The following is a 25,669-nucleotide window of genomic DNA, read 5'->3' on the forward strand; positions in this document are numbered from 1 at the left end:
TAGAGAGAGCCTGCACTGCAGTAACCTAATGGTTTAGAGAGGGCCTTCACTGCAGTAACCTAATGGTTTAGAGAGGGAGGCACTGCAGTAACCTAATGGTTTAGAGAGGGAGGCACTGCAGTAACCTAATGGTTTAGAGAGGGCCTGTACTGCAGTAACCTAATGGTTTAGAGAGGGCCTGCACTGCAGTAACCTAATGGTTTAGAGAGGGAGGCACTGCAGTAACCTAATGGTTTAGAGAGGGAGGCACTGCAGTAACCTAATGGTTTAGAGAGGGAGGCACTGCAGTAACCTAATGGTTTAGAGAGGGCCTGTACTTCAGTAACCTAATGGTTTAGAGAGGGAGGCACTGCAGTAACCTAATGGTTTAGAGAGAGCCTGTACTGCAGTAACCTAATGGTTTAGAGAGAGCCTGCACTGCAGTAACCTAATGGTTTAGAGAGGGAGGCACTGCAGTAACCTAATGGTTTAGAGAGGGAGGCACTGCAGTAACCTAATGGTTTAGAGAGGGCCTGTACTGCAGTAACCTAATGGTTTAGAGAGGGAGGCACTGCAGTAACCTAATGGTTTAGAGAGGGCCTGTACTGCAGTAACCTAATGGTTTAGAGAGAGCCTGTACTGCAGTAACCTAATGGTTTAGAGAGAGCCTGCACTGCAGTAACCTAATGGTTTAGAGAGGGAGGCACTGCAGTAACCTAATGGTTTAGAGAGGGCCTGTACTGCAGTAACCTAATGGTTTAGAGAGGGCCTGCACTGCAGTAACCTAATGGTTTAGAGAGGGAGGCACTGCAGTAACCTAATGGTTTAGAGAGGGAGGCACTGCAGTAACCTAATGGTTTAGAGAGGGCCTGCACTGCAGTAACCTAATGGTTTAGAGAGGGAGGCACTGCAGTAACCTAATGGTTTAGAGAGGGAGGCACTGCAGTAACCAATGGTTTAGAGAGGGAGGCACTGCAGTAACCTAATGGTTTAGAGAGGGAGGCACTGCAGTAACCTAATGGTTTAGAGAGGGCCTGTACTGCAGTAACCTAATGGTTTATAGAGGGCCTGTACTGCAGTAACCTAATGGTTTAGAGAGGGAGGCACTGCAGTAACCTAGTGGTTTAGAGAGGGCCTGTACTGCAGTAACCTAATGGTTTAGAGAGGGAGGCACTGCAGTAACCTAATGGTTTAGAGAGGGAGGCACTGCAGTAACCTAATGGTTTAGAGAGGGCCTGTACTGCAGTAACCTAATGGTTTAGAGAGGGAGGCACTGCAGTAACCTAATGGTTTAGAGAGGGCCTGTACTGCAGTAACCTAATGGTTTAGAGAGGGAGGCACTGCAGTAACCTAATGGTTTAGAGAGGGCCTGTACTGCAGTAACCTAATGGTTTAGAGAGGGCCTGTACTGCAGTGACCTAATGGTTTAGAGAGGGAGGCACTGCAGTAACCTAATGGTTTAGAGAGGGCCTGTACTGCAGTAACCTAATGGTTTAGAGAGGGCCTGTACTGCAGTAACCTAATGGTTTAGAGAGGGAGGCACTGCAGTAACCTAATGGTTTAGAGAGGGAGGCACTGCAGTAACCTAATGGTTTAGAGAGAGCCTGCACTGCAGTAACCTAATGGTTTAGAGAGGGAGGCACTGCAGTAACCTAATGGTTTAGAGAGGGAGGCACTGCAGTAACCTAATGGTTTAGAGAGGGCCTGTACTGCAGTAACCTAATGGTTTAGAGAGGGAGGCACTGCAGTAACCTAATGGTTTAGAGAGGGCCTGTACTGCAGTAACCTAATGGTTTAGAGAGGGAGGCACTGCAGTAACCTAATGGTTTAGAGAGGGCCTGTACTGCAGTAACCTAATGGTTTAGAGAGGGAGGCACTGCAGTAACCTAATGGTTTAGAGAGGGCCTGTACTGCAGTAACCTAATGGTTTAGAGAGGGCCTGCACTGCAGTAACCTAATGGTTTAGAGAGGGAGGCACTGCAGTAACCTAATGGTTTAGAGAGGGCCTGTACTGCAGTAACCTAATGGTTTAGAGAGGGAGGCACTGCAGTAACCTAATGGTTTAGAGAGGGAGGCACTGCAGTAACCTAATGGTTTAGAGAGGGAGGCACTGCAGTAACCTAATGGTTTAGAGAGGGAGGCACTGCAGTAACCTAATGGTTTAGAGAGGGAGGCACTGCAGTAACCTAATGGTTTAGAGAGGGAGGCACTGCAGTAACCTAATGGTTTAGAGAGGGCCTGCACTGCAGTAACCTAATGGTTTAGAGAGGGAGGCACTGCAGTAACCTAATGGTTTAGAGAGAGCCTGCACTGCAGTAACCTAATGGTTTAGAGAGGGAGGCACTGCAGTAACCTAATGGTTTAGAGAGGGCCTGCACTGCAGTAACCTAATGGTTTAGAGAGGGAGGCACTGCAGTAACCTAATGGTTTAGAGAGGGAGGCACTGCAGTAACCTAATGGTTTAGAGAGGGAGGCACTGCAGTAACCTAATGATTTAGAGAGAGCCTGTACTGCAGTAACCTAATGGTTTAGAGAGGGAGGCACTGCAGTAACCTAATGGTTTAGAGAGGGAGGCACTGCAGTAACCTAATGGTTTAGAGAGGGAGGCACTGCAGTAACCTAATGGTTTAGAGAGGGAGGCACTGCAGTAACCTAATGGTTTAGAGAGGGAGGCACTGCAGTAACCTAATGGTTTAGAGAGGGAGGCACTGCAGTAACCTAATGGTTTAGAGAGGGCCTTCACTGCAGTAACCTAATGGTTTAGAGAGGGAGGCACTGCAGTAACCTAATGGTTTAGAGAGGGAGGCACTGCAGTAACCTAATGGTTTAGAGAGGGAGGCACTGCAGTAACCTAATGGTTTAGAGAGGGCCTTCACTGCAGTAACCTAATGGTTTAGAGAGGGAGGCACTGCAGTAACCTAATGGTTTAGAGAGGGAGGCACTGCAGTAACCTAATGGTTTAGAGAGGGCCTTCACTGCAGTAACCTAATGGTTTAGAGAGGGAGGCACTGCAGTAACCTAATGGTTTAGAGAGGGAGGCACTGCAGTAACCTAATGGTTTAGAGAGGGAGGCACTGCAGTAACCTAATGGTTTAGAGAGGGCCTGCACTGCAGTAACCTAATGGTTTAGAGAGGGAGGCACTGCAGTAACCTAATGGTTTAGAGAGGGCCTGCACTGCAGTAACCTAATGGTTTAGAGAGGGAGGCACTGCAGTAACCTAATGGTTTAGAGAGGGAGGCACTGCAGTAACCTAATGGTTTAGAGAGGGAGGCACTGCAGTAACCTAATGGTTTAGAGAGGGCCTGTACTGCAGTAACCTAATGGTTTAGAGAGGGAGGCACTGCAGTAACCTAATGGTTTAGAGAGGGCCTGCACTGCAGTAACCTAATGGTTTAGAGAGGGAGGCACTGCAGTAACCTAATGGTTTAGAGAGGGCCTGCACTGCAGTAACCTAATGGTTTAGAGAGGGAGGCACTGCAGTAACCTAATGGTTTAGAGAGGGCCTGTACTGCAGTAACCTAATGGTTTAGAGAGGGAGGCACTGCAGTAACCTAATGGTTTAGAGAGGGAGGCACTGCAGTAACCTAATGGTTTAGAGAGGGAGGCACTGCAGTAACCTAATGGTTTAGAGAGGGAGGCACTGCAGTAACCTAATGGTTTAGAGAGGGCCTGTACTGCAGTAACCTAATGGTTTAGAGAGGGAGGCACTGCAGTAACCTAATGGTTTAGAGAGGGAGGCACTGCAGTAACCTAATGGTTTAGAGAGGGAGGCACTGCAGTAACCTAATGGTTTAGAGAGGGAGGCACTGCAGTAACCTAATGGTTTAGAGAGGGAGGCACTGCAGTAACCTAATGGTTTAGAGAGGGAGGCACTGCAGTAACCTAATGGTTTAGAGAGGGCCTGCACTGCAGTAACCTAATGGTTTAGAGAGGGAGGCACTGCAGTAACCTAATGGTTTAGAGAGAGCCTGCACTGCAGTAACCTAATGGTTTAGAGAGGGAGGCACTGCAGTAACCTAATGGTTTAGAGAGGGCCTGCACTGCAGTAACCTAATGGTTTAGAGAGGGAGGCACTGCAGTAACCTAATGGTTTAGAGAGGGAGGCACTGCAGTAACCTAATGGTTTAGAGAGGGAGGCACTGCAGTAACCTAATGATTTAGAGAGAGCCTGTACTGCAGTAACCTAATGGTTTAGAGAGGGAGGCACTGCAGTAACCTAATGGTTTAGAGAGGGAGGCACTGCAGTAACCTAATGGTTTAGAGAGGGAGGCACTGCAGTAACCTAATGGTTTAGAGAGGGAGGCACTGCAGTAACCTAATGGTTTAGAGAGGGAGGCACTGCAGTAACCTAATGGTTTAGAGAGGGAGGCACTGCAGTAACCTAATGGTTTAGAGAGGGCCTTCACTGCAGTAACCTAATGGTTTAGAGAGGGAGGCACTGCAGTAACCTAATGGTTTAGAGAGGGAGGCACTGCAGTAACCTAATGGTTTAGAGAGGGAGGCACTGCAGTAACCTAATGGTTTAGAGAGGGCCTTCACTGCAGTAACCTAATGGTTTAGAGAGGGAGGCACTGCAGTAACCTAATGGTTTAGAGAGGGAGGCACTGCAGTAACCTAATGGTTTAGAGAGGGCCTTCACTGCAGTAACCTAATGGTTTAGAGAGGGAGGCACTGCAGTAACCTAATGGTTTAGAGAGGGAGGCACTGCAGTAACCTAATGGTTTAGAGAGGGAGGCACTGCAGTAACCTAATGGTTTAGAGAGGGCCTGCACTGCAGTAACCTAATGGTTTAGAGAGGGAGGCACTGCAGTAACCTAATGGTTTAGAGAGGGCCTGCACTGCAGTAACCTAATGGTTTAGAGAGGGAGGCACTGCAGTAACCTAATGGTTTAGAGAGGGAGGCACTGCAGTAACCTAATGGTTTAGAGAGGGAGGCACTGCAGTAACCTAATGGTTTAGAGAGGGCCTGTACTGCAGTAACCTAATGGTTTAGAGAGGGAGGCACTGCAGTAACCTAATGGTTTAGAGAGGGCCTGCACTGCAGTAACCTAATGGTTTAGAGAGGGAGGCACTGCAGTAACCTAATGGTTTAGAGAGGGAGGCACTGCAGTAACCTAATGGTTTAGAGAGGGCCTGCACTGCAGTAACCTAATGGTTTAGAGAGGGAGGCACTGCAGTAACCTAATGGTTTAGAGAGGGAGGCACTGCAGTAACCTAATATATATATATATATATATATATATATATATATATATATATATATATATATATATATATATATATATATATATATATTTTTTTATCTTATGTTGTGGGACTTGTACAGCACTTTCACAAACTTTGTTGTTTTTAAATGTGCTCTATAAATAAAGTGGGTTGGATTAATTCATTAAGTAGCCCCTTTCGTGACTGAGCCAACAAGGTTTCACTCGGCTGTGTGATTTAATTCAAGGTGGATCGCTGTTGTCGTTTGAACAACTTCAGATTTCATGGGAACTACCAATCCCCCAAATCAAGAATGTTTAAAGGGGAACTATTTTACTATTTCTTTCACTATTTGGGCACTTTTACACAATTCCTGTGTGTACACCTCTGTAATATATATATTTTTTTTATTCATTGTTTTGTATTTCTAATCAACCTGTGTGGAACACCTCTGTAATATATATATTTTTTTTATTCATTGTTTTGTATTTCTAATCAAGTCCTCAAAAACAGCATTTTTCTACCTCAAGATCTCGAGCTGTTTTGAGCCTGGGCTCCTAAACCACTGCGCCGGGCCTGCTGAGCGTCGTGTTCACCTGAACATTAACATGCAGCGGTGTCTTTATGACATCACATATAGGCACATTTTCAAACGACTCAGTTCAGTGAGGGTGAATATTGTGAGAGGAGAATTGGAAGAATGCGCCAATATGAGAATTTTGAGACATAGATCATATTAATATAAGTTCACATAGCTAGGAAACAATGCTAAACACTCAAAAAGGCCATTTATAAGATAGTTCCCCTTTAAGATGAATGAAGTAAGATTTTGATTATTTGAAATATGGCCTGTGTAGACTAAACTATGCACAGAATTATGTCAGTCTACAAGGTCCGGATTCTACATGGTCCGGCAATGTAGACCTTGTAGACTCCACTACAGACCAATTATCAGTGAATGTTCATGCATTTTTAAGAAGGGCAACTTCCACAAAAAAACAAAGAACTCACCAAAACGTCTCAGTAGCACCTTATCTAAATTTTATTTCCTATTTTGTTTATTCATCCCAGTATCTTTCTTTCTTATGTGTGGAATTCTACAAGGCATGTAGGTGTATATGTATTTGAGGATGATATCCTTCAAACAGGCAATAGTGATGATATAATTTGGGCAGTGCTGAGCTGGGTTACTTTCCTCCAGTGTATTTGTCCCCCGGCCCCACCGCGCGCGCGCGCACACACACACACACGCACACGCACACGCACATTTACATTTAGTCATTTAGCTGACGCTTTTATCCAAAGCGACTTACAAGTTCTGTACGACAAGACCGCAAGAAGGGTACAACTCTATCAGCTGAGTAACAATGTTTATCAAAGTGTTGTGTGTTACACAGGGTGTCCGCGGGACCTTAAAAAGTCTTAAAAAGTCTTAAATTCAACTATCAACTATTAAGGCCTTAATTTGTCTTAAAATGTCTTAAATCCGACTTTCGGAGGTCTTAAAAACATGCCATGTCATCTTATGTTTCATTGTGAAATCTGGGGGGAAACTATTAACGGGAGATAAATCAGGCTTTTTTTTTTTTTTTTCACGCAAACTGTACGCAGTGGGGCGGAACCTTAATGTGGTCCTTAATGTGTGTCGCCGTCGGGAGCTATTTCAGAACACCGGAGCATAGGTAACACGTTATTCAAGCCGTAGCGATAACGCTGACGTTTAGTTTAATTGATTTGTATTTATTTGCACTCGTTAATTTAACATGGGAAAGTGCAAATTTAATGAGAACTGGCTCGAAAACCCTGTGTTTGCACCGTGGTTGGTCCCAGTGAAAGATAATTACGAGGCCCGCTGCAAACTCTGCAAAAAGGATTTTAAACTGGGAACGATGGGAATAAAAGCAGTCGAGTCACACATGCACAGCGCTAAGCATGTTTACCTCTGCAAAAACCCGCCTGCAGACAACTTCAATATCAAATTTATTTTCGACGGCGACGCTGTCCACATCAACTGCTGAGGGACAGGTAGGTCTACCACCAATTACATCTGCACCAGTGCACCTGTCCGGCTAACGTTCGGCTCCACGCCAACCCTTGAAGCTGAGGTACTGTGGGTTCTAAATACGGTCGCAAAGCATCAGTCCTACAATGGAAATGAGGGACTAGGAGAGGTGTTTCAAGCGATGTTCCCTGACTCTGAAGTCGCTAAAACATTCACGTGTGGAAAAGATAAAACGTCCTACATAGCCAGGTTTGGATTGGCTTCTTGCATCCAAAAAATCTCTTCACGGATGTAAACAAGGGCAAGGACACGTTTGTGTTGATGAGAGTGAGAGCTTCACCCCACCCTATGTATTTATTTTCTACCACACACCTACCCCCTCCTAATGTACAGTCTCCTCCCCATCATATATATATGTTAGGATCTATGGGTAACAGTACTGTATATTTGCATATCATATATGTCACAAATGTAACAGTAATATATACATGTATGTCCCTATGCCATAAATGTCATGATGTCATGTATGTTGTGCATGTCATAAATGTCACTATGAATTGAAAATGAGGGACCCTGATGTAAACAAGACAAACGTCTTTCTCTGGTCTGCATCCCCTTATTATTGTGTGTATTGAGCTGTACTGTATTGTACACATTCTGAAATCTGTTAAATAAAGTATTCATTCAACCAAACCACAAAAACAAAACAACTGGATGAATGAAAACTTTATTTAACAGATTGCAGAATGTGTACAATACAGTACAGCTCAATACACACAATAATAAGGGGATGCAGACCAGAGAAAGACGTTTGTCTTGTTTACATCAGGGTCCCCCATTTTGAATTCATATTGACATACACAACATAGAATAGATAGAATAGAAATACTTTTATTATCCCGTGGGAAATTTGACACTGCAAATCGCTCAACATTTAAACATTTAGACAGGACAGGTCACGAATTAGAATAATAACACAAATCAATCAAGTTGCCTAGGATAAGAGTAGAGTAAAATAGAATAAAAATGAAATAAAATATACAGAAATAAATACAGTAAAAACATACATGACATCATGACATTTTATTATGGCATAGGGACATACATGATGACATACAGGTATATACTGTAGTACTGTTACATTTGTGACATATACGATATGCAAATAATATACAGTACTGTTACCCAGAGATCCTAACAGAAAATATTATATATATATGATGGGGATGAGACTGTACATTAGGAGGGGGGGGGGGGGGGGGGTTGGACATTTACGGTGGCCAGTTTCGAATTGCAGTCTCCCGTAGGTGCTCTTTAAGAGCGGTTTTGAATGTGGGCAGGGGTAAAAATGGGTTTTAGGAGTGAGGTTAAGCAGTAGTCTGACCAGTTTGTTTTGTGATGTTTGTAATCTTGTTTTTAGTGCCTTTGAGGTGCTTTGGTACCATGAGGTGCAGGCATAGTCGTAGTACCCTTGAATGAGTACTGAGAGTACCCATGATTTTTGCCATTTTGTTATCGTGAAATTGGTATTAAATTTAATTCTGAGTGGCATTAAAAAGTCTTAAAAAGCCTTAAATCTGACTGGGCTAAACCTGCAGATACCCTGGTTACAGTGTAGATTAGTTTATTAGGAAAAGTGCATGACAGTAAGGTTAGTCACGGTTAGATTTTTTTTTAATCATTTCAGATAATGGTTGAAGAAGTGAGTCTTTAGTCGACGGCGAAAGATTGGACGGGATTCGGCTGTCCTAACTGGGATGGGTAGTTCTCACACACACACACACACACGCACACACACACACACACACACACACACACACACACACACACACACAAATCGAAGTAAAAAAAAATTGAATTGTTTTTTGATTTTTTTTAATCTTTTTATCTTTTTTTTTTTTTTTTTTTTAACTTCGATTTTTTTTTTTATGTTCGAAGCTTGTGCCATCGAACGAAGCTTCGAAGTATTTAAGACAGCCCTAGTGACTGTAGAGCACGGCACTGCTGAAAAGGAGCTTACAGTGTGTTCAGCAAATCTTCCCAGGCTAAACAAAGGTTTAAAAAAATATATATAATAATAATAATAATAATAATAATAATAATAATAATAATAATAATAATAATAATAATAATAATAATAATAATAATAATAATAATAGTTAAAAAAAAATGTCTTCTTTGCTTTCAGGGAGTATCTTAGCTGTGACCATGGCTGACCCTCACGCCAGTGGAAAAACCAATCGCTTTGTAGGAATCTGCACCCAGAGGGGGGGCCACGGGATGGGGGCCACGTTTATCCTGAGGAACATCCTGGACGGTCAAGGTGAGTGTCGTTTCACGTTGGTTTGCTGTATTCAAAGCTTTATTTAAACTCGAAAAAGGCAATCGAGGTGTCCCTCGTCTACAGTCACGTCGAGCGTACATACGGAAATAAGCAAAAAAAAGGCATATGAAATCATAACGAGGTGAGACAAAATTAAGGTTAACAAATCAATTAAAACACGTACAACTTGTTTGACAATGGTTGGAGATCAAGGTTTTAAATGTTTTAAAGGGGAGAATATGAATGAATGAATGAATGAATGAATGAATGAAAAGTTTATTTTTGAACATGTAATTCTCCATATTCCTCCAAACAAATCACGGTATCTTGTTCCATCAAACCAAACAATCATAACAACAAATTAAAAAACATAAAAAAAGAGCAATGTGTTTGGTTAGCAGACATGTCCAAAAAAGGAGTAGAGGGAAGCTAAGCTTATTGATCCCTACCCCCTTACATTTATATTTGTTCTTCCATTAATTTGACTAGATATAACATAATTTAGTATATTACAATATAGAATATACTTTTACTTGTATAAAAAAAAAAAAAAAAAAATGATTCACTTGATATCGAGCTTGAAGGACTGTTGGAGTTCATTCCCTGAGCTAGGGGGCATCATGGCAAAATGCAGATTTACCCTGTTCAGAGCAAACTAGGGGGACCATAAGGACGAGCCGGTCACTAGAACTTGTTCCATAGGTTCCAAAATTCCATTCCAATAATGATGTAGTATAAGGAGGTAGCTTACCAATAAGGGCCTTAAAATGAACAAATACCAGTGTTTGTCGCACCTCTCCATCAGTGAGGACCAACCAAGCTTCTCATAAAGGACACAGTGATGACTGTCGTATCTATCATTAGTGATTAATCCGAGGGCAGAGTGTTACAGAGTCCAGGGATTTTATGCCTACCGCTCTAGCCTTATTACTGACTTACCAAGACCACGTTCACACGGTCGGGGAGGGACGAGTGTGACTCATTGATACTTTGGTTCATGGAGAGTGACGCCAGAGACACACAGGACGCCCCCCCAGGTGCTGTGAAGTGTCTACTCTCGAGGGAGCAGGAGCCCGGCTGTTCACACCACGAGCCATTCCTTCTCCACACCGGTGGACGAGAGATTCCGCTCCTGCTCTGCTCCAAATCAGGCGTATAATAGGCTCCCGCGGCTCGCAGAGTAAATAGACCAGGCGCCCAATCCGTCGCTGAAGATCGCGAGCCAGCCGTGGTCGCTTGCTCCACAGTGCGGTGCAGCCGCTCCGGACCGTACAATCGAAGAGCAGCCAGTTTTCCAACCAAGTGACGAAAGGAACCTGGCTTCTCTTCCTGGCGCTTCGTGGCACTTCAGCGCCCTGCGTGTCCCTCGGTTATTGTTGCCTCTCGGTGTATGATTCTGTTTCTGTTAATGGCCTCTACCAGAGGTTATGTAATCTCCAAAAGGTAACGGCCGGGGTGGCCGTGACATTTGACCCTACGACCTTTCCTCTAGTGCTGTCATCAGGCTAAAACCTTTGATTGAGTGCACCTCCTTTTGCGTTTATTGTACCGTCACAAAATCCACTGTGAACATTAGTGACCCCTAGAGGAAGACGCCTATTAATCCTTGGTGACCCTATGACCTTTCCTCTAGTAGTGCCACCATCACACCAGCATCTTTAAACTAGTGCATCTCCTCCTGACCCGTCTGTCTCACGGCCCTTCATGATCTCTAGCGGAAGACGTGAACTTCTATGTCAGGATCCTGTCATTCAAACAGAAACTGGTTAGGTGTGGTCAGTGGTGGAAGAAGAACACAGTTCCTTTACGTAAGTACTTGAGTAGAAATACCCAGATAAATGAGTACTCTGGTAAAAGTAAAAGCCCCCCATTCAAATTCTACTTAAGTAAAGGTAGAGAAGTATTTGTTATTGAATGTACTTAAGTATCTAAAATAAAAGTATGCATTCTATGTAACATTTGTGTATTCCAGTGCTTGGGATCCTTCAATCCTCGATCCATTGACCTCTAAAAGTTGTGTTAAAGTGCTATGTGGTCCAGTTATGCTGCTCTGATTACGTCCTCTTGAAGTTGTCAGGCTTAATAAATTAAACTATGAACCAATGTTAGAGAAATTGAAATGTAACGTAGAGAAATGGAGAATTCTCCCATTGTCTATGATAGGCCGTATTAATGCAATAAAAATGGTCACTCTACCCAGATTTCTATATCCGTTCCAGAACCTGCCAATTATTTTAACAAAAGCATTTTTTAAGTCCCTTGACACTCTTATTATGCCTTTCATTTGGGGATACAAAACACACCGTATTTCCAAAAATCCCCTGTGCAAGCCTACAAACATGGGAGGCCTTGCCTTACCCATGTTTCAACACTACTACTGGGCAGCCAATGCAAGAGCTCTGGTCTACTGGCAGGACTCATACCCTGGTGAGACCACCACTACCACCCCTGCATGGCTGGTCTACTGGCAGGACTCATACCCTGGTGAGACCACCACTACCACCCCTGCATGGCTGCTCTACTGGCAGGACTCATACCCTGGTGAGACCACCACTACCACCCCTGCATGGCTGCTCTACTGGCAGGACTCATACCCTGGTGAGACCACCACTACCACCCCTGCATGGCTTGTCTACTGGCAGGACTCATACCCTGGTGAGACCACCACTACCACCCCTGCATGGCTGCTCTACTGGCAGGACTCATACCCTGGTGAGACCACCACTACCACCCCTGCATGGCTTGTCTACTGGCAGGATTCATACCCTGGTGAGACCACCACTACCACCCCTGCATGGCTGCTCTACTGGCAGGACTCATACCCTGGTGAGGCCACCACTACCACCCCTGCATGGCTGGTCTACTGGCAGGACTCATACCCTGGTGAGACCACCACTACCACCCCTGCATGGCTGCTCTACTGGCAGGACTCATACCCTGGTGAGACCACCACTACCACCCCTGCATGGCTGCTCTACTGGCAGGACTCATGCCCTGGTGAGACCACCACTACCACCCCTGCATGGCTGGTCTACTGGCAGGATTCATACCCTGGTGAGGCCACCACTACCACCCCTGCATGGCTGGTCTACTGGCAGGACTCATACCCTGGTGAGACCACCACTACCACCCCTGCATGGCTGGTCTACTGGCAGGACTCATACCCTGGTGAGACCACCACTACCACCCCGGCATGGCTGGTCTACTGGCAGGACTCATACCCTGGTGAGACCACCACTACCACCCCTGCATGGCTGGTCTACTGGCAGGACTCATACCCTGGTGAGACCACCACTACCACCCCGGCATGGCTGGTCTACTGGCAGGACTCATACCCTGGTGAGACCACCACTACCACCCTTGCATGGCTGGCCTACTGGCAGGACTCATACCCTGGTGAGACCACCACTACCACCCCGGCATGGCTGGTCTACTGGCAGGACTCATACCCTGGTGAGACCACCACTACCACCCTTGCATGGCTGGCCATGGAACAGAATGCTAGTAGTATCTCTCTCCCAGCACTTCTCTTTGCAACAAAAAGATCCCTTGGGGCCGCTATAAGATTTCAGTTCACTTCAGAGTTTTTTATTTGCCACATGGAATCATACAATCGGAGTTTCTTCATTACACAATCATAAATAACATTCCATGGACAAAAGGAGCAGGAAGAAGAATAAATCTTATAGCTACCTGCCCCTTATTCCTAAACTAAAGAAGTATTTACTTAATGGTCGGCGTACAACCTAATTTACACAAATAATAATTTATACCATTATACAAGAAACTCACAATCCACAGTTAAACAAGAATTTTTTTTATAATAATAATAATAATAATAATAATAATAATAATAATAATAATAATAATAATAATAATAATAATAATAATAATAATAATAATAATAATAATAAAGAATAAAGAATAAAGAATAAAAGAGAGAGAAAAAAAAGAAAATAAAAATATCTCACTATTCAGATCACATTTGATTTTCATAGTGACTAAAAAAAAATTATAATTTTTTTTGAATTGATAAACAGTATTACATCCCTTAAGCTCGCTATGGAGAGAATTCCACAACTTTACACCAATAACTGAAGGACACATCTGTTTAAGTGTGGTACGTGCAAACTGATGTTTAAAATTGTATTTTCTCCTCACTTTCTAAATGAAAAATATTTTGTAGTTTTTCTGGCAGTGTATTATTTCTTGCCCTAAACATAATTAACATTGTTTGAAACGTAACCATGTCTTCAAGTTAAATTATTCTAGATTTAATAAATAATGTATTTGTGTGTTCTCGATAACTCACTTTATGTGTGATTCTTATGGCCCTCTTCTGTAGTATATATATACAGTTTTATATTGGTCCCATAAGTATTCCCCCATACTTCAACACAATAACTGATATAAGGTGAGATGAGTGAACAGTAGAGTGTTCTCATTGCCTCATACTACACATCCTTTACTTTATTTATAACAAAAATACTCTTGGACATATTTTTTTTAACATGTGCTATGTGCGATTTCCATGTTAATTTATCATCCATAATCACACCAAGAAACGAAATTCATTAACTCTCTATATCAACTCCATCTATTGTCAGTACTATATTTTCATCTAGTTTTCGATTGCCAAAAATCATAAATTGATTTTTTTTTCAGATTCAGTGATAGCTTATTTACATCAAACCATTTCTTTAGCTTTGTCATTTCATACACAATATATTCAGAGACAACTTTATGATAAAGAACTTGTTGAAAATAATGGTACCAGATCAGAAAAGTCTTTAAATGACCAGAGACATCGGTCTGTACACCCATCTATCATAACCATGCTTTCCCCCCTTCACAATCGGACCACATTTTTTTCAAATGGAAGGAAAAAGGAATAGTCTCTATAGAAAACCTTTACATAGATGGTCATTTTGCCTCATTTCCCCAACTCCAGCATAAATATGAGCCCCCCCCCCCCCCCCACTAATTTCTTTCGATATTTACAAATTAGGAACTATGTTCGTTTAAATATTCCAAATTTTGAAACTTGTACACCAATTGCTGTGATATACTCCCTCATGACTACAGAGCCCAATACCAAATGCCTGATATCCAAGTTTGTAGACTCATTTACAGAACACTATATTCCATCTACACAATGCTTGAGGAGGTCCTGGGAGAGAGATATCCAGGTGGACATTCCAATAGACACCTGGGATGAGGGCCTCCGCAGTATCCACTCTTGTTCTATTAATTCCAGACATCAGTTAATTCAATTTAAGGTGATGCATAGACTTCATTATTCTTGTACAAGATTGCACTCAATATACCCCTCAGTCTCACCACTCTGTACCAGATGTAAATCTGCTGAGGGCTCACTGGGTCACCTCTTCTGGTTTTGCCCGAAGCTCCATAGGTTCTGGAGTGAGGTGTTCCAATGCTACTCAAACATCTACACCCATGACTTTCCCCCAGACCCAATAGTGGCTATCTTTGGCTGGTCACATAATATGACAACACTCAATTACTCTGAGATACAGACTATACAGTATGGCATGGTAATTGCTAGGGGTGGGACGATACATCGATCCAGATCGATATATCGATCTATTATCAATAATCAAATAGGATCGATGCCACGTAAAAAGATCGATTCATATTGCGATACTCTGTTTTATTCCACAACGGGTCCAATGCATCTAACCTGCTTTGCAATCCTCGTCACTCCATTATGCCCACGTCGCGTTAAAGATTGAAGATAACGTTACTTTAGCGTGAGCTAACAAGCTAACCCAGAGCCATAGGCAGAGAGAAGTGGGGACTGGGAGGGTGCATTCTCGGGGATAGCCCCACTAACAGGATCTGGCCGGTACTGCACCTTGGGACTCCCAATATGCTTTTCCAGCCAAAATACAGCTCTGTGACAGTGAATAGGATATTAATATCGAGAGAAAAAAGAAATGAACCAAAAACAGTGAACAGGAGGTCTATTTGTATTAAAAACAATAGATTGTTTTTCATTTAAATGTCTGGAAGAGCTCAAAAATAAAAATGTCATGATATTTCCATTGCCTTTTTTTTTGTTGATTTAAATGTTACTGATTGTATTAAATGGGCACATAATATCGTCTCATATCGATCGCAGGCACCTGAATCTAATCGTATCGTATCGTATCGTGGCAGACTGTGTGATATCGGATATATCGTATCGTTGTCCAAAGAATCGATATCGTATCGTATCGTGATTAAACTGGTGATTCCCACCCCTAGTAATTGCAAAGAAATGCATTTTAATGCTGTGGAACAAAGAAACGGTACCACTTTTCCAAACCTGGTTGACAGAACTCATTAATATGCTACACATGGGAGAGAATACGCTATGAGAACGCAGGCCAACCCAGCAAATTTAAAGACATTTGGCAACCTTTTCTTGACTATCTATCTTAAAACTAACAAACAACTACATATACTGTAGATATTAGGGGTGTAACGGTACGCGAATACGTACTGTACCGCCTCAATGTGGTCCTCCGGTACAGTACGCGCTATGCACCGAACTATTGCAACGGTACGGAACCTTTTTTTGCGGAACTTAAATCCCCCCGGCCCTAATATAACGTGCACAACTAACCGGATGTTGTTTGTTCATCCCACGCAGCCACGCTGAACGAGAGCTGTAATTCAGCATAGCATATTAGCCTTAGTACGGCGAGTGCAATACTAACTGACAAGCCAGAGCTAGAAGATGCTCCCACAACATTCAAATCTCCCGTTTGGGATCATTTCGGATTCCCAGTTAACCACAGTAATGGACAAAGACGGGTGAATCGCACTAAAGCTACGTGCCGGCTAGTCGTGACTGATGCACACTTGTGATGCAAGCCTTCACAGTCACGAAAGGGGCTACGTGCCGGCATTGTTCAACTTTATTGCGAACTTTATCACGCATTTGAAACGGCATCACCCGAATGTGAATCTCACTGGTACACGGAAGAAGCAAACCCAGCTCCCCGTGGCATTCAAGCAGCATCTCGCTATTAATTCAGACCGGGCCAAAGCAATAACAAACGCCATAGGTGTTTTTATAGCAGCAGATCTGCGACCATACTCCGTTGTCGAGAACACTGGGTTTAAGCACATAGAGCATAGAGAGTAATAGAGCCCCGCTACCTAGTTCCCTCTCGTCCGTATTTCAGCCAGCAAGTCATACCACCAGCTCTGTATAAACAAGCCCCTTTCGTGACTGTGATGCAAGCCCTGCCCCTGTATTCAAGCAGGGCTTGCATCACAGTCATGAAAGGGGCTATGTATAAAAAACAAGCACACGCTACAGTTGTCCAAGGCATCTGTTATATAATAATCTTCAGATTTACTTTAAGTGTTATTAGTAGGTTACAGCAGTAAGCATTAGTTTGCTCAGTAAATTATGGCCAATTAGTTTTATATTGTTTAATACAGTTTAATACACTGTACCGAAAAGAATACCGAACCGTGACTTCAAAACCGAGGTACTTACGGAACCGTTGATTTTGTGTACCGTTACACCCCTAGTAGATATCTAAAACAATGAACTTATAGAGCACTATTTTTAATTTTTCTGTTTTGTTTTTGCTATGCGTTTGTTGTGTGATGTTTCTTCCCTCGGCTCATTGCTCTATAGCAGGGGTGCCCAACCTTTTTTGAACCAAGATCTACTTTTTAATTTACCACCTAGCCGAGAGCTACCAGCCAAAATTGTATATTGTAAGCCGTCATTTGAGGCTTTATAAAAGCAGCATAATGAACACAAATCTGTCAGTGCCGAGTCCGACCTCATCTTAAATAACAAACAGCATTGCTTGTTGTAGTTAACAAGGAGAGGCAGAGTTGATTTTGCAAAAAAATATATAGATATATATTATCAGTGTCTGATTTGATGTGTCTATGTCTAACACTGGTAGGAGACACGAAGGAGTGACTGGTTGTCTTGTTTATTTTTATTTTTTTATATTTATTTTGGGAGGGGGGAGGGTATATATTTTTTTATTTGTCGCTGTGATGTCTTGATTTTGTCTGTCCTGTCTACTTTGTTTGTATCTGTTAAAACACTGAATAAAAATAATATCAAGAAGTTGTCGGGCTTCAAATGTGAAAGTATATAATCTTCATACATTTTTGTCATGTTTTCTATGCAAAATCGTTTTCTTCAAAGTAACTAGTAACTGATGGGTTTAGATAAATGTAGTGGAGTAAAAAGTACAATATTTCCTTTTAAATGTAGCGCAGTAAAAGTATAAAGTTCCCTAAAATGAAAATACTCACGTACAGTACAAGTAGCTCGAAAATTGTACTTAAGTGCAGTACTTCAGTAAAAATACTTAGTTACTTTCCACCATTGGGTGTGGTTATTGGCCAAATGTGATATTATTCTTTGGGGCGGAACGGGGGACATGCAGATGCCAAACGACGGCAAGGAGGACTCCGACATAACAAATCTCCACGACAGAATTCCTTTAGCATTTAACTTGATTACCGTAATTCCTCTAATAGTAACCCCGGCTTGTATTTGTTTCAACTGTAGCGGGTACCAGGCTTGTATTAGGAGGAGGCCTGTATAAGAGGGAGGCCTATATTTCAAATTTTCAAACGGATCATAATGAATAAATCAACATTTTGTGTCAGTTTGAACCCAGTAAAATGTACTGGGTTCATTTATTGAAACCAAGTACTGTATGAAATAGTAAACAGTGCAATTACAGGTGGTCACTGGTCATTTCAACGTTTTCAAAGTGAAATCAAGTAACTAGCTCAGTATGCAGCTCAGTATATTAGTAACCCGGCTTGTATTAGGAGGCCGGCTTATAATTGCTTAGCTCAAGAGCGCACCCGGCCATTAATAGAGACCCGGCTTGTATTTGAGACCCGGTTATTATTAGAGGAATTACGGTAATATCTTCTGACGTTATGGCATTACGAGCCTTCCCCAGAGAGCAACCCATCCGTGCCAGAATGTCCTCATGCGTTTCTTGTGTGTCCGTGTGTGTGTGTGTATCCCCGTCCCCCCCAGGCGTGGAGATCTGCTACGAGATGTACAACCCTCGTGTCCAGCAGATAGAGGTCCTGAAGCTGGAGAAGAGGCTGGACGACAACCTGATGTACCTGCGGGACGCCCTGCCGGAGTACTGCACGGTGGACCCGGACATGAAGCCCGTCCCCTTCTCCTTGACCGGAGAGGTGCCCCTCAACAAGGTGAGAGCGGCCTCGTCTTGGGTCAAATCAGGGCCGCAACTAGGGATGGGCAGTGTTGGGAAAGTTCACTTTCTACATGAACTAGTTCAGTTCACAGTTCACAATTTTTAAAATGAACTAGTTCAGTTCATAGTTCATAATTCAAAATTTTGAACTAAAGTTCATGGTTTCAAAAATGAACTAATTTAGTTCTTTTTAGTTCTTTTTTGATATATATATTTTTTTTATATAGATTTTTCACGTACAGTTACTTACATTACAAAAACACACATTGGGACAATGGAGGGGGGGGGGTCCTCCAGTTCATCTCTATGCCATCATCCACACCATAAGCAAGCAAAAACAAAACAAAAAGAAAAACAAGCAAAAAAGGAAAAGCAAACCAAGACAGGCACTGTACAGTATTGCCCTTGCCTCGAGCCCATTCACATGTAGACATATATTTATTCTTTCCTATCCTAGGTCTGTCCATACAATGGGGCACTGGGCCTTTAGAAGGATCCGAGAAATTTCAGCAGGAAAATAGTCTAATAGTGGGGCCCACACCTCCTGAAAGGAAGCGTTGTTGCCTCTATGCATTTGCACAATGTCTTTCATGGGGTAGCACACCGAAGATCTCTCTATACCACATTTGTAAAAATGGAGGCTTATCCTTAATCCAGTTTATCAGAATGCAGGCCGAAAGTAGAAGTTTATCAAATAGTTTGAATTGTAAAGGGTGTCACCCCTCCTACCCAACCCCCCCCCCCCCCCCCCCCCCCCCCGAACCACCTCCAATGTACAGTCCCCCCCCCCACCTACCCACCTACCTGCACAGACACAAACTGCTGTTTTTATCTTTTAGATCACGCGGTAACAAAAACCTTTCACGGTAACGTTAAAGTGTACTATCCGTGCTCCACAGCTTCCAAGTACCTGCAACAATGGGGGATGTATTTGGCGGTAACCAAAGATTTTATTTTTTTTAAATCAAGCACCCTCAAAAACTACTCGAGGTCAGTTGAAACGCTGAGTACAAAAATTCTAATCTTGCGTAAAAAAGAATAGTGGCGTTAAAAGAATTGTGCATTAATAACGCGTTAACTTTGACAGCCTTAATTTTATTAGATGAAACAGATCAATATCATATTAGATAAAACGGATCATGTATATCTTATTAGATAAAACAGATCATGTATATCTTATTAGATTAAACAGATCATGTATATCTATCCTATTAGACAAAACACATCACGCATATCTTAACCTCTTAACACTTTGGATGCCAGCCATGCAGGGCGCTAAAGGGCTCCGTATGCCAGCGTCCACTTCAATGATAGAGCTCTCATATCTGCAAACGCATAAACTATGTCTTAAATTATGTGTCTAGTCTGGCCGTCGCTTATCAATGACTTGTTTGCAGTCAACATTGTTGAAACGGTTTGTTTTTTAATCGGTTCATTTCCGTTTTATACCATTTTGAAAAACTCGTTTTTTTTTCAAGTTTCAGGAAAATATAAAGATTCTGTGATAAACGCCCTTTACTGGAATATTCTGGAATACACAAAAAACGTTGTAATTTTTCGGCCTATTTATGAATCGTTTTTCAAATAAACGCTAGATTATCGATAGTATATGTGTACTTATGCACGCTATTTAAGCAGGCTGAAAAATCGAATATCTTATTTCCTGATCACACACACACGCACGCACACACATGGCACACGCTGATATCTCTGATTATCCTAAGACTGGTAAAATAGATTCCTCACCTCAGATGAGATGTTCTCTAAAAACATTATTCCAATTCCTGATCGCCATTCCAAATATCGATTGCGTTTATTGATCCAGCGCTGGGTACTGGAAATATGTATTCCACTCTGTTTTGCGGCTCGGTAATGACTTGGATCCTCTCGGGTGGCTTGCCGGAGAAGTAAAATGAGGACGCTGGATTCCCGCCCCCCCCCCCCCCCCCCCCCCCCCATGTGTTTCATTCAGTCTAATCCGATGGGGTGCAGTACAACAGGGAGAGACGATAGGGGGCGGTATTTTCCCAATGGAGCTCAGAGAGTTTGCAGCACTAACGTGAGACTAGATTGATGAAATATGAATTCAAATCGCTAATAAAAAGAAAAAGCTAGATTTATCGTCGCTGGCACTCAACGGTTGGCATGAACTAACGATAAATCTTGTCGCTGGCACTCAAAGTGTTAAGCCCGACGAGATCGGTACCGGTCCCAAAATGACATCACGTCATAATCAATCTCTCCAGACTGTTTGACAAAAGTATCGTTTTATTTTTCAAACGTATTCAATAGGGGTGTGGGGGGAAATCGATACGTAGTAGTATCGCAATACTTTGTGTGGCGATACTGTATCGATACAGGGACGCCAAGTTTCGATATTTAATTATTCATAAAAAAATATATATATATTTTTTGTATAAGGAAGTTGCATTGTTCATTTCAATACCTGTAATAGTACAGTAGTCCACACACACATGTGCATTCAGTTAAGTTGGAATATGACTGTAATACAAACAGTTCAGTTTGTCAGGTACATGCAACACAGATTACAGTGTTTTAGGGGTGGACGGTATAAACGGTATACGGTATAAACGGTATCAATTTGCTCTACGGTATGGATTTTGACTATACCTTGTAACCGGTAGAGCAGCTCTAAAATAGCAATGACGTCATGTAACTACAGCGCGACTATTTCACTCGTATTTGCCCCTAAACATTTATAGAATTAGTCATAGATAATAGATATGTGCGAACTGGAAAAAGTTATTTAGGAGCACAGAGGCTTCGCGCAGTGGGCATGTCAACACGCAATTGTCATTTCATAATAAACACAGAAGCGAACTAGCTCTTCAGCCCTGCGTTGTACACAGCTGTGTGACTTCTCTCGCGAGTCACGCAGTTTCTATGTGTAATGTAAACTCTGCGACGAGTCCAATGGTCTAACATGCTTTGCATCCTCGCCATTCTGGAATGTCCACATCGCGCTAAAACCTTATGTAATGTTAACTGTCGATGTGCTGGTAGCCTCGGCAAGCTAACGGTAGCTCGCTCCAGCAGCTTGTCGATGTGCTGGAGCGTCGGCAAGCTAACGTTAGCTGGCTCCAGCAGCTTGTCGATGTGCTGGAGCCTCGGCAAGCTAACGTTAGCTTGCTCCAGCAGCTTGTCGATGTGCTGGAGCGTCGGCAAGCTAACGGTAGCTGGCTCCAGCAGCTTGTCGATGTGCTGGAGACTCGGCAAGCTAACGTTAGCTGGCTCCAGCAGCTTGTCGATGTGCTGGAGCCTCGGCAAGCTAACGGTAGCTGGCTCCAGCAGCTTGTCGATGTGCTGGAGCCTCGGCAAGCTAACGGTAGCTGGCTCCACTAGCAGCCCCCTCCCTCCCTCTCTCTCCTCTCTCTCTCTCTCTCTCTCTCTCTCTCTCTCTCTCTCTCTCTCTCTCTCTCTCTCTCTCTCTCTCTGCTAACAATCCTGATTCGATTCTTGAACCTATTTAATTAAAAAGGAAGATATTGATGGACATTAGCTATAGTATAGCTCAGCAGCTGTAACAGAATAACAGCTGCCATACCAGTGTTTTACCCCTTCAGAAGCATTTATATAGACATTTTAAGATAAGTTAATATACCGTGATATATACCGTTACCGTCTATGCTTCAAATTATACCGTGATATAAATTTTAGACCATACCGTCCAGCCCTACAGTGTTTACATCTGTCTGTTTGAGAAAATACCATGTTCTGCAATAAAAATGATTGAAGTGAGATGAACAGACTGAACTATATTTTATTAGATAAAACATATTGACAAAGTTTTACTTTGCAGTTGAAAAAAGGTAATAAATTAAATTAGATAAAAAAAATTATAATAATAATAATTTTGCAATACTCAGCGTATCGCGATATATTTAGTATCGCGATACTATCGTATCGTGACGCAAGTATCGCGATAGTATTGTATCGTGAGGTCTCTGGCGATTCCCACCCCTAGTATTCAAGTATAAACATCATAACCATGTCACAACAGCAGTTATAATGTATATTATCATCAATACGTTAGTTTATCAATAGGTTAAAGTGTTATTAGATAGATTTTACTTTTCGTTTTGCTGTTTAGTTCGCGAAAGTCGACCATTTTGGAAAAGTTGAACCTCGGGAATTGTAGTTGTTTGACGCCGTATCAATCAATACTCAATACTGAGCGATGCGCGTTGGAATCTTTCCGAACGACACTTCCCAAAGGCCTCTATGGGGTTTCAAGCTAATTACTTCTGTATGCATTTTTTTTTATATCTCTTATTACTCGGGATAATAAACCACAAAACTTAACGTTATTGGCATATATTGAAGCGCAGTTAGTTTCTCTTCCCTATTCTTAGCATGTAGCAACAATTAGATTTGAAATTAGTATCAAAATGGTGGCACCCTGGTGGCTAAGTGGCACAGTGGGCAAGGCGCTCGCCACTAATGCAGGAGATGCTGGGTTCGAGCCCAGCTCTCGGCATTGCTACCAGCTTGGCTGGTCGTTCATACTAACTAGGGATGGGTACCTTTCACATTTGAACCGATACGTTACCGGTACCTGTGAATCGATACCGGTACCCAACGGTACCTTTTTTCGGTACTTTAGTCTCAATTCTTTTTTTTTACCTACCTCAGTCGTGAAAAAAATTATCCAAACTTCAAATAACTACAATTTCGACCGTTTTCGGCTTGCCATTGCTCCGACTGCTTTGTTGTTGAATCAAGTCAAATCGTAGGTAAGCATATATTGTGCGTGTGAACGTTGACATGAAAAGAAAAAAGTAAAAAAAAAAAAAAGTATAAATAAATAAATAATAATGTCGGTATCTCACTTGAATCGATACTCGGTAGTACCGACGTGTTTCGGTTCGGTACCTCAAAAGTACCAAATTCGGTACCCATCCCTAATACTAACGCAATTGGCAGTGTTAGGGGTGGGAAGTAGGGGTGCACCGATGTATCGGTCGGGTATCGGTATCGGCCGATAAGTGCCTTGTTGACTGCAATCGCCTTTCGGCCGATAAGCTCGAATGTGCCGATGGCAGTAGCCGATAAATATCCATCAATTTGTGTAGCGTCAAAAGACAAAAAAAAATTCACTCGTGACCTGCACAACGCCGTCCCCAGTCCCCCCCCCACACACACACAAGCTACTGCATAAAAATTACTACTTATGATTAACAAGGCATTCGTTTGGTGGCATTAACGTTATATAGTTAGTGTTACACGTTCAATAACATCAGCATATTATTTACCCGAACGTAGCAAGCATTAGGCGTTCATACTAGCTCAGTTCATTCCTTGCTCATAGAGCCCTGAGTTTTACCCATTCTGCAATCTGTTAATAAAGTTTTCAATCAGACACATGTATAGAAAGGCTTTGTTTTATTATAACATTAGTTGCAGTAAATCAATTATGCCTCGTTTAAGTCATCCTGCGGAGCTAAAAGCTAAGCGTCGGCCGCGCCGCCGTTGTTGTTGTGTCCCCAATCCATGTGTTCTAAACGTTACTCATGCCCGAGAAGGAAAACCTGGACCGGACTTCTTAGATCAGCGTACAGCCCAAGCCAGAGGGTTTCCAATGATGTGCAATACTGCAAGGCGTTAGACGGCGGTATTGGTCGTTTGCAATCTCGGAGCCATTCCCAATGATAACATCAGGCTGGATGGATGAATTATGAGTTTGGCGTTCACGCGATGGCAAGTTAACCCGACTTATCCCGGGTCTGGCGCTGAATGTGTTAAGAGGTTAATAGACAAAACAGATTATTTATATCCTATTGGATAAAACAGATCATGTATATCTTATTAGATAAAACAGATCATGTCTATCTTATTAGATAAAACACATCATGTACCGTACTTTTCGCACTATAAGCCGCACCTGACTATAAGCCGCAGCAGCTAAATTGAATGATGTGTACATATATAAGCCACACTGGACTATAAGCCGCAGGTGTTTTAATGTTTAATTACCATATGTAATTAGCATTGGGACACAATACTGTCGGACAAATAACAAGAATTAACTCATTTACAAGTTGTATTAAGTTTAGCAAATAAGGGAACAGATAAATAACATTTCAATGCAGTCAAAAAAGCAATATTTTGATTTTAACATTTTGGGGTTTGGTCACGTCGAGTCACATATAAGCCGCACCGTTATATAAGCCGCAGGGTCGAAAAAGGCTTATAGTCCGAAAAGTACGGTATATCTTTTTGAATAAAACAATAGAAACATAGATTTGTTGATTTCATTTTGTTGACTCATTGACAAAATCAGTGGAGAACAGCCTTAGAAATCTCCGCTTAATTCAAACACTATTATCCACATTGTTTTTATCTAGGGTTTTTCCATTACATTTCAGGTTTTTAGGAGGGCAATGTTGGCTTACTGACAGACACTGCCCCTAGTGGTGGCTCACAGGCAAGGCACTTGATGTAAGATCAATGTCATGACTATTGCTTCTCATTCTGTGACACCTTGTGTCCTCGTTTGATTGAGCGTTTTGAGCACGATCTCGACTGAAGGGTATTATAATATAAATAAAAGGTGTATAGCACCTTTCATACAAAAATTGCAGCTCAACGTGCTTCACAACAGAAAAAGACGGGCATAAAATGAGCACATAAAGTGCAAACATATAAAATCACAGTTTTTCACATTAGGATCTAACATCCCAAACCTTGTTTATGGTTTGATTCAGTTTTAAAAATGGACAATAATAAAAAGTAAGATAGAATAGACACAGAGTATGAAACAGGAGATGAGAATCTCCCCTCAGTACAGACGCTAGCATACCCACTCTATTTTATTTGGTTTTATTTATTTAATTTGAGTTCATTGCATTCTATGTGTTTTATTATGTAATTGTATTTTTACTTTGTCATTCCTCTTCTTCCCAACTCAA

At 42.2% G+C, this 25,669-nt stretch overlaps 1 protein-coding gene across 1 annotated transcript in view; it reads left to right on the forward strand.

Annotated features, from left to right (window-relative positions):
• The window catches only part of mrpl19 (mitochondrial ribosomal protein L19), a 28,841-nt gene that overhangs the window by 2,029 nt on the left and 1,143 nt on the right, over nucleotides 1-25,669 (forward strand). Inside the window, exons 4-5 of the mRNA XM_084315432.1 lie at nucleotides 9,376-9,510; nucleotides 18,554-18,735. Of these exons, the coding sequence (XP_084171558.1) occupies nucleotides 9,376-9,510; nucleotides 18,554-18,735 (317 nt within the window). The remainder of the gene's footprint in view (nucleotides 1-9,375; nucleotides 9,511-18,553; nucleotides 18,736-25,669) is intronic.

The sequence above is a fragment of the Notolepis coatsorum genome (assembly GCF_963971535.1).
Source record: "Notolepis coatsorum genome assembly, chromosome: 5".
Taxonomy (NCBI): domain Eukaryota; kingdom Metazoa; phylum Chordata; class Actinopteri; order Aulopiformes; family Paralepididae; genus Notolepis; species Notolepis coatsorum.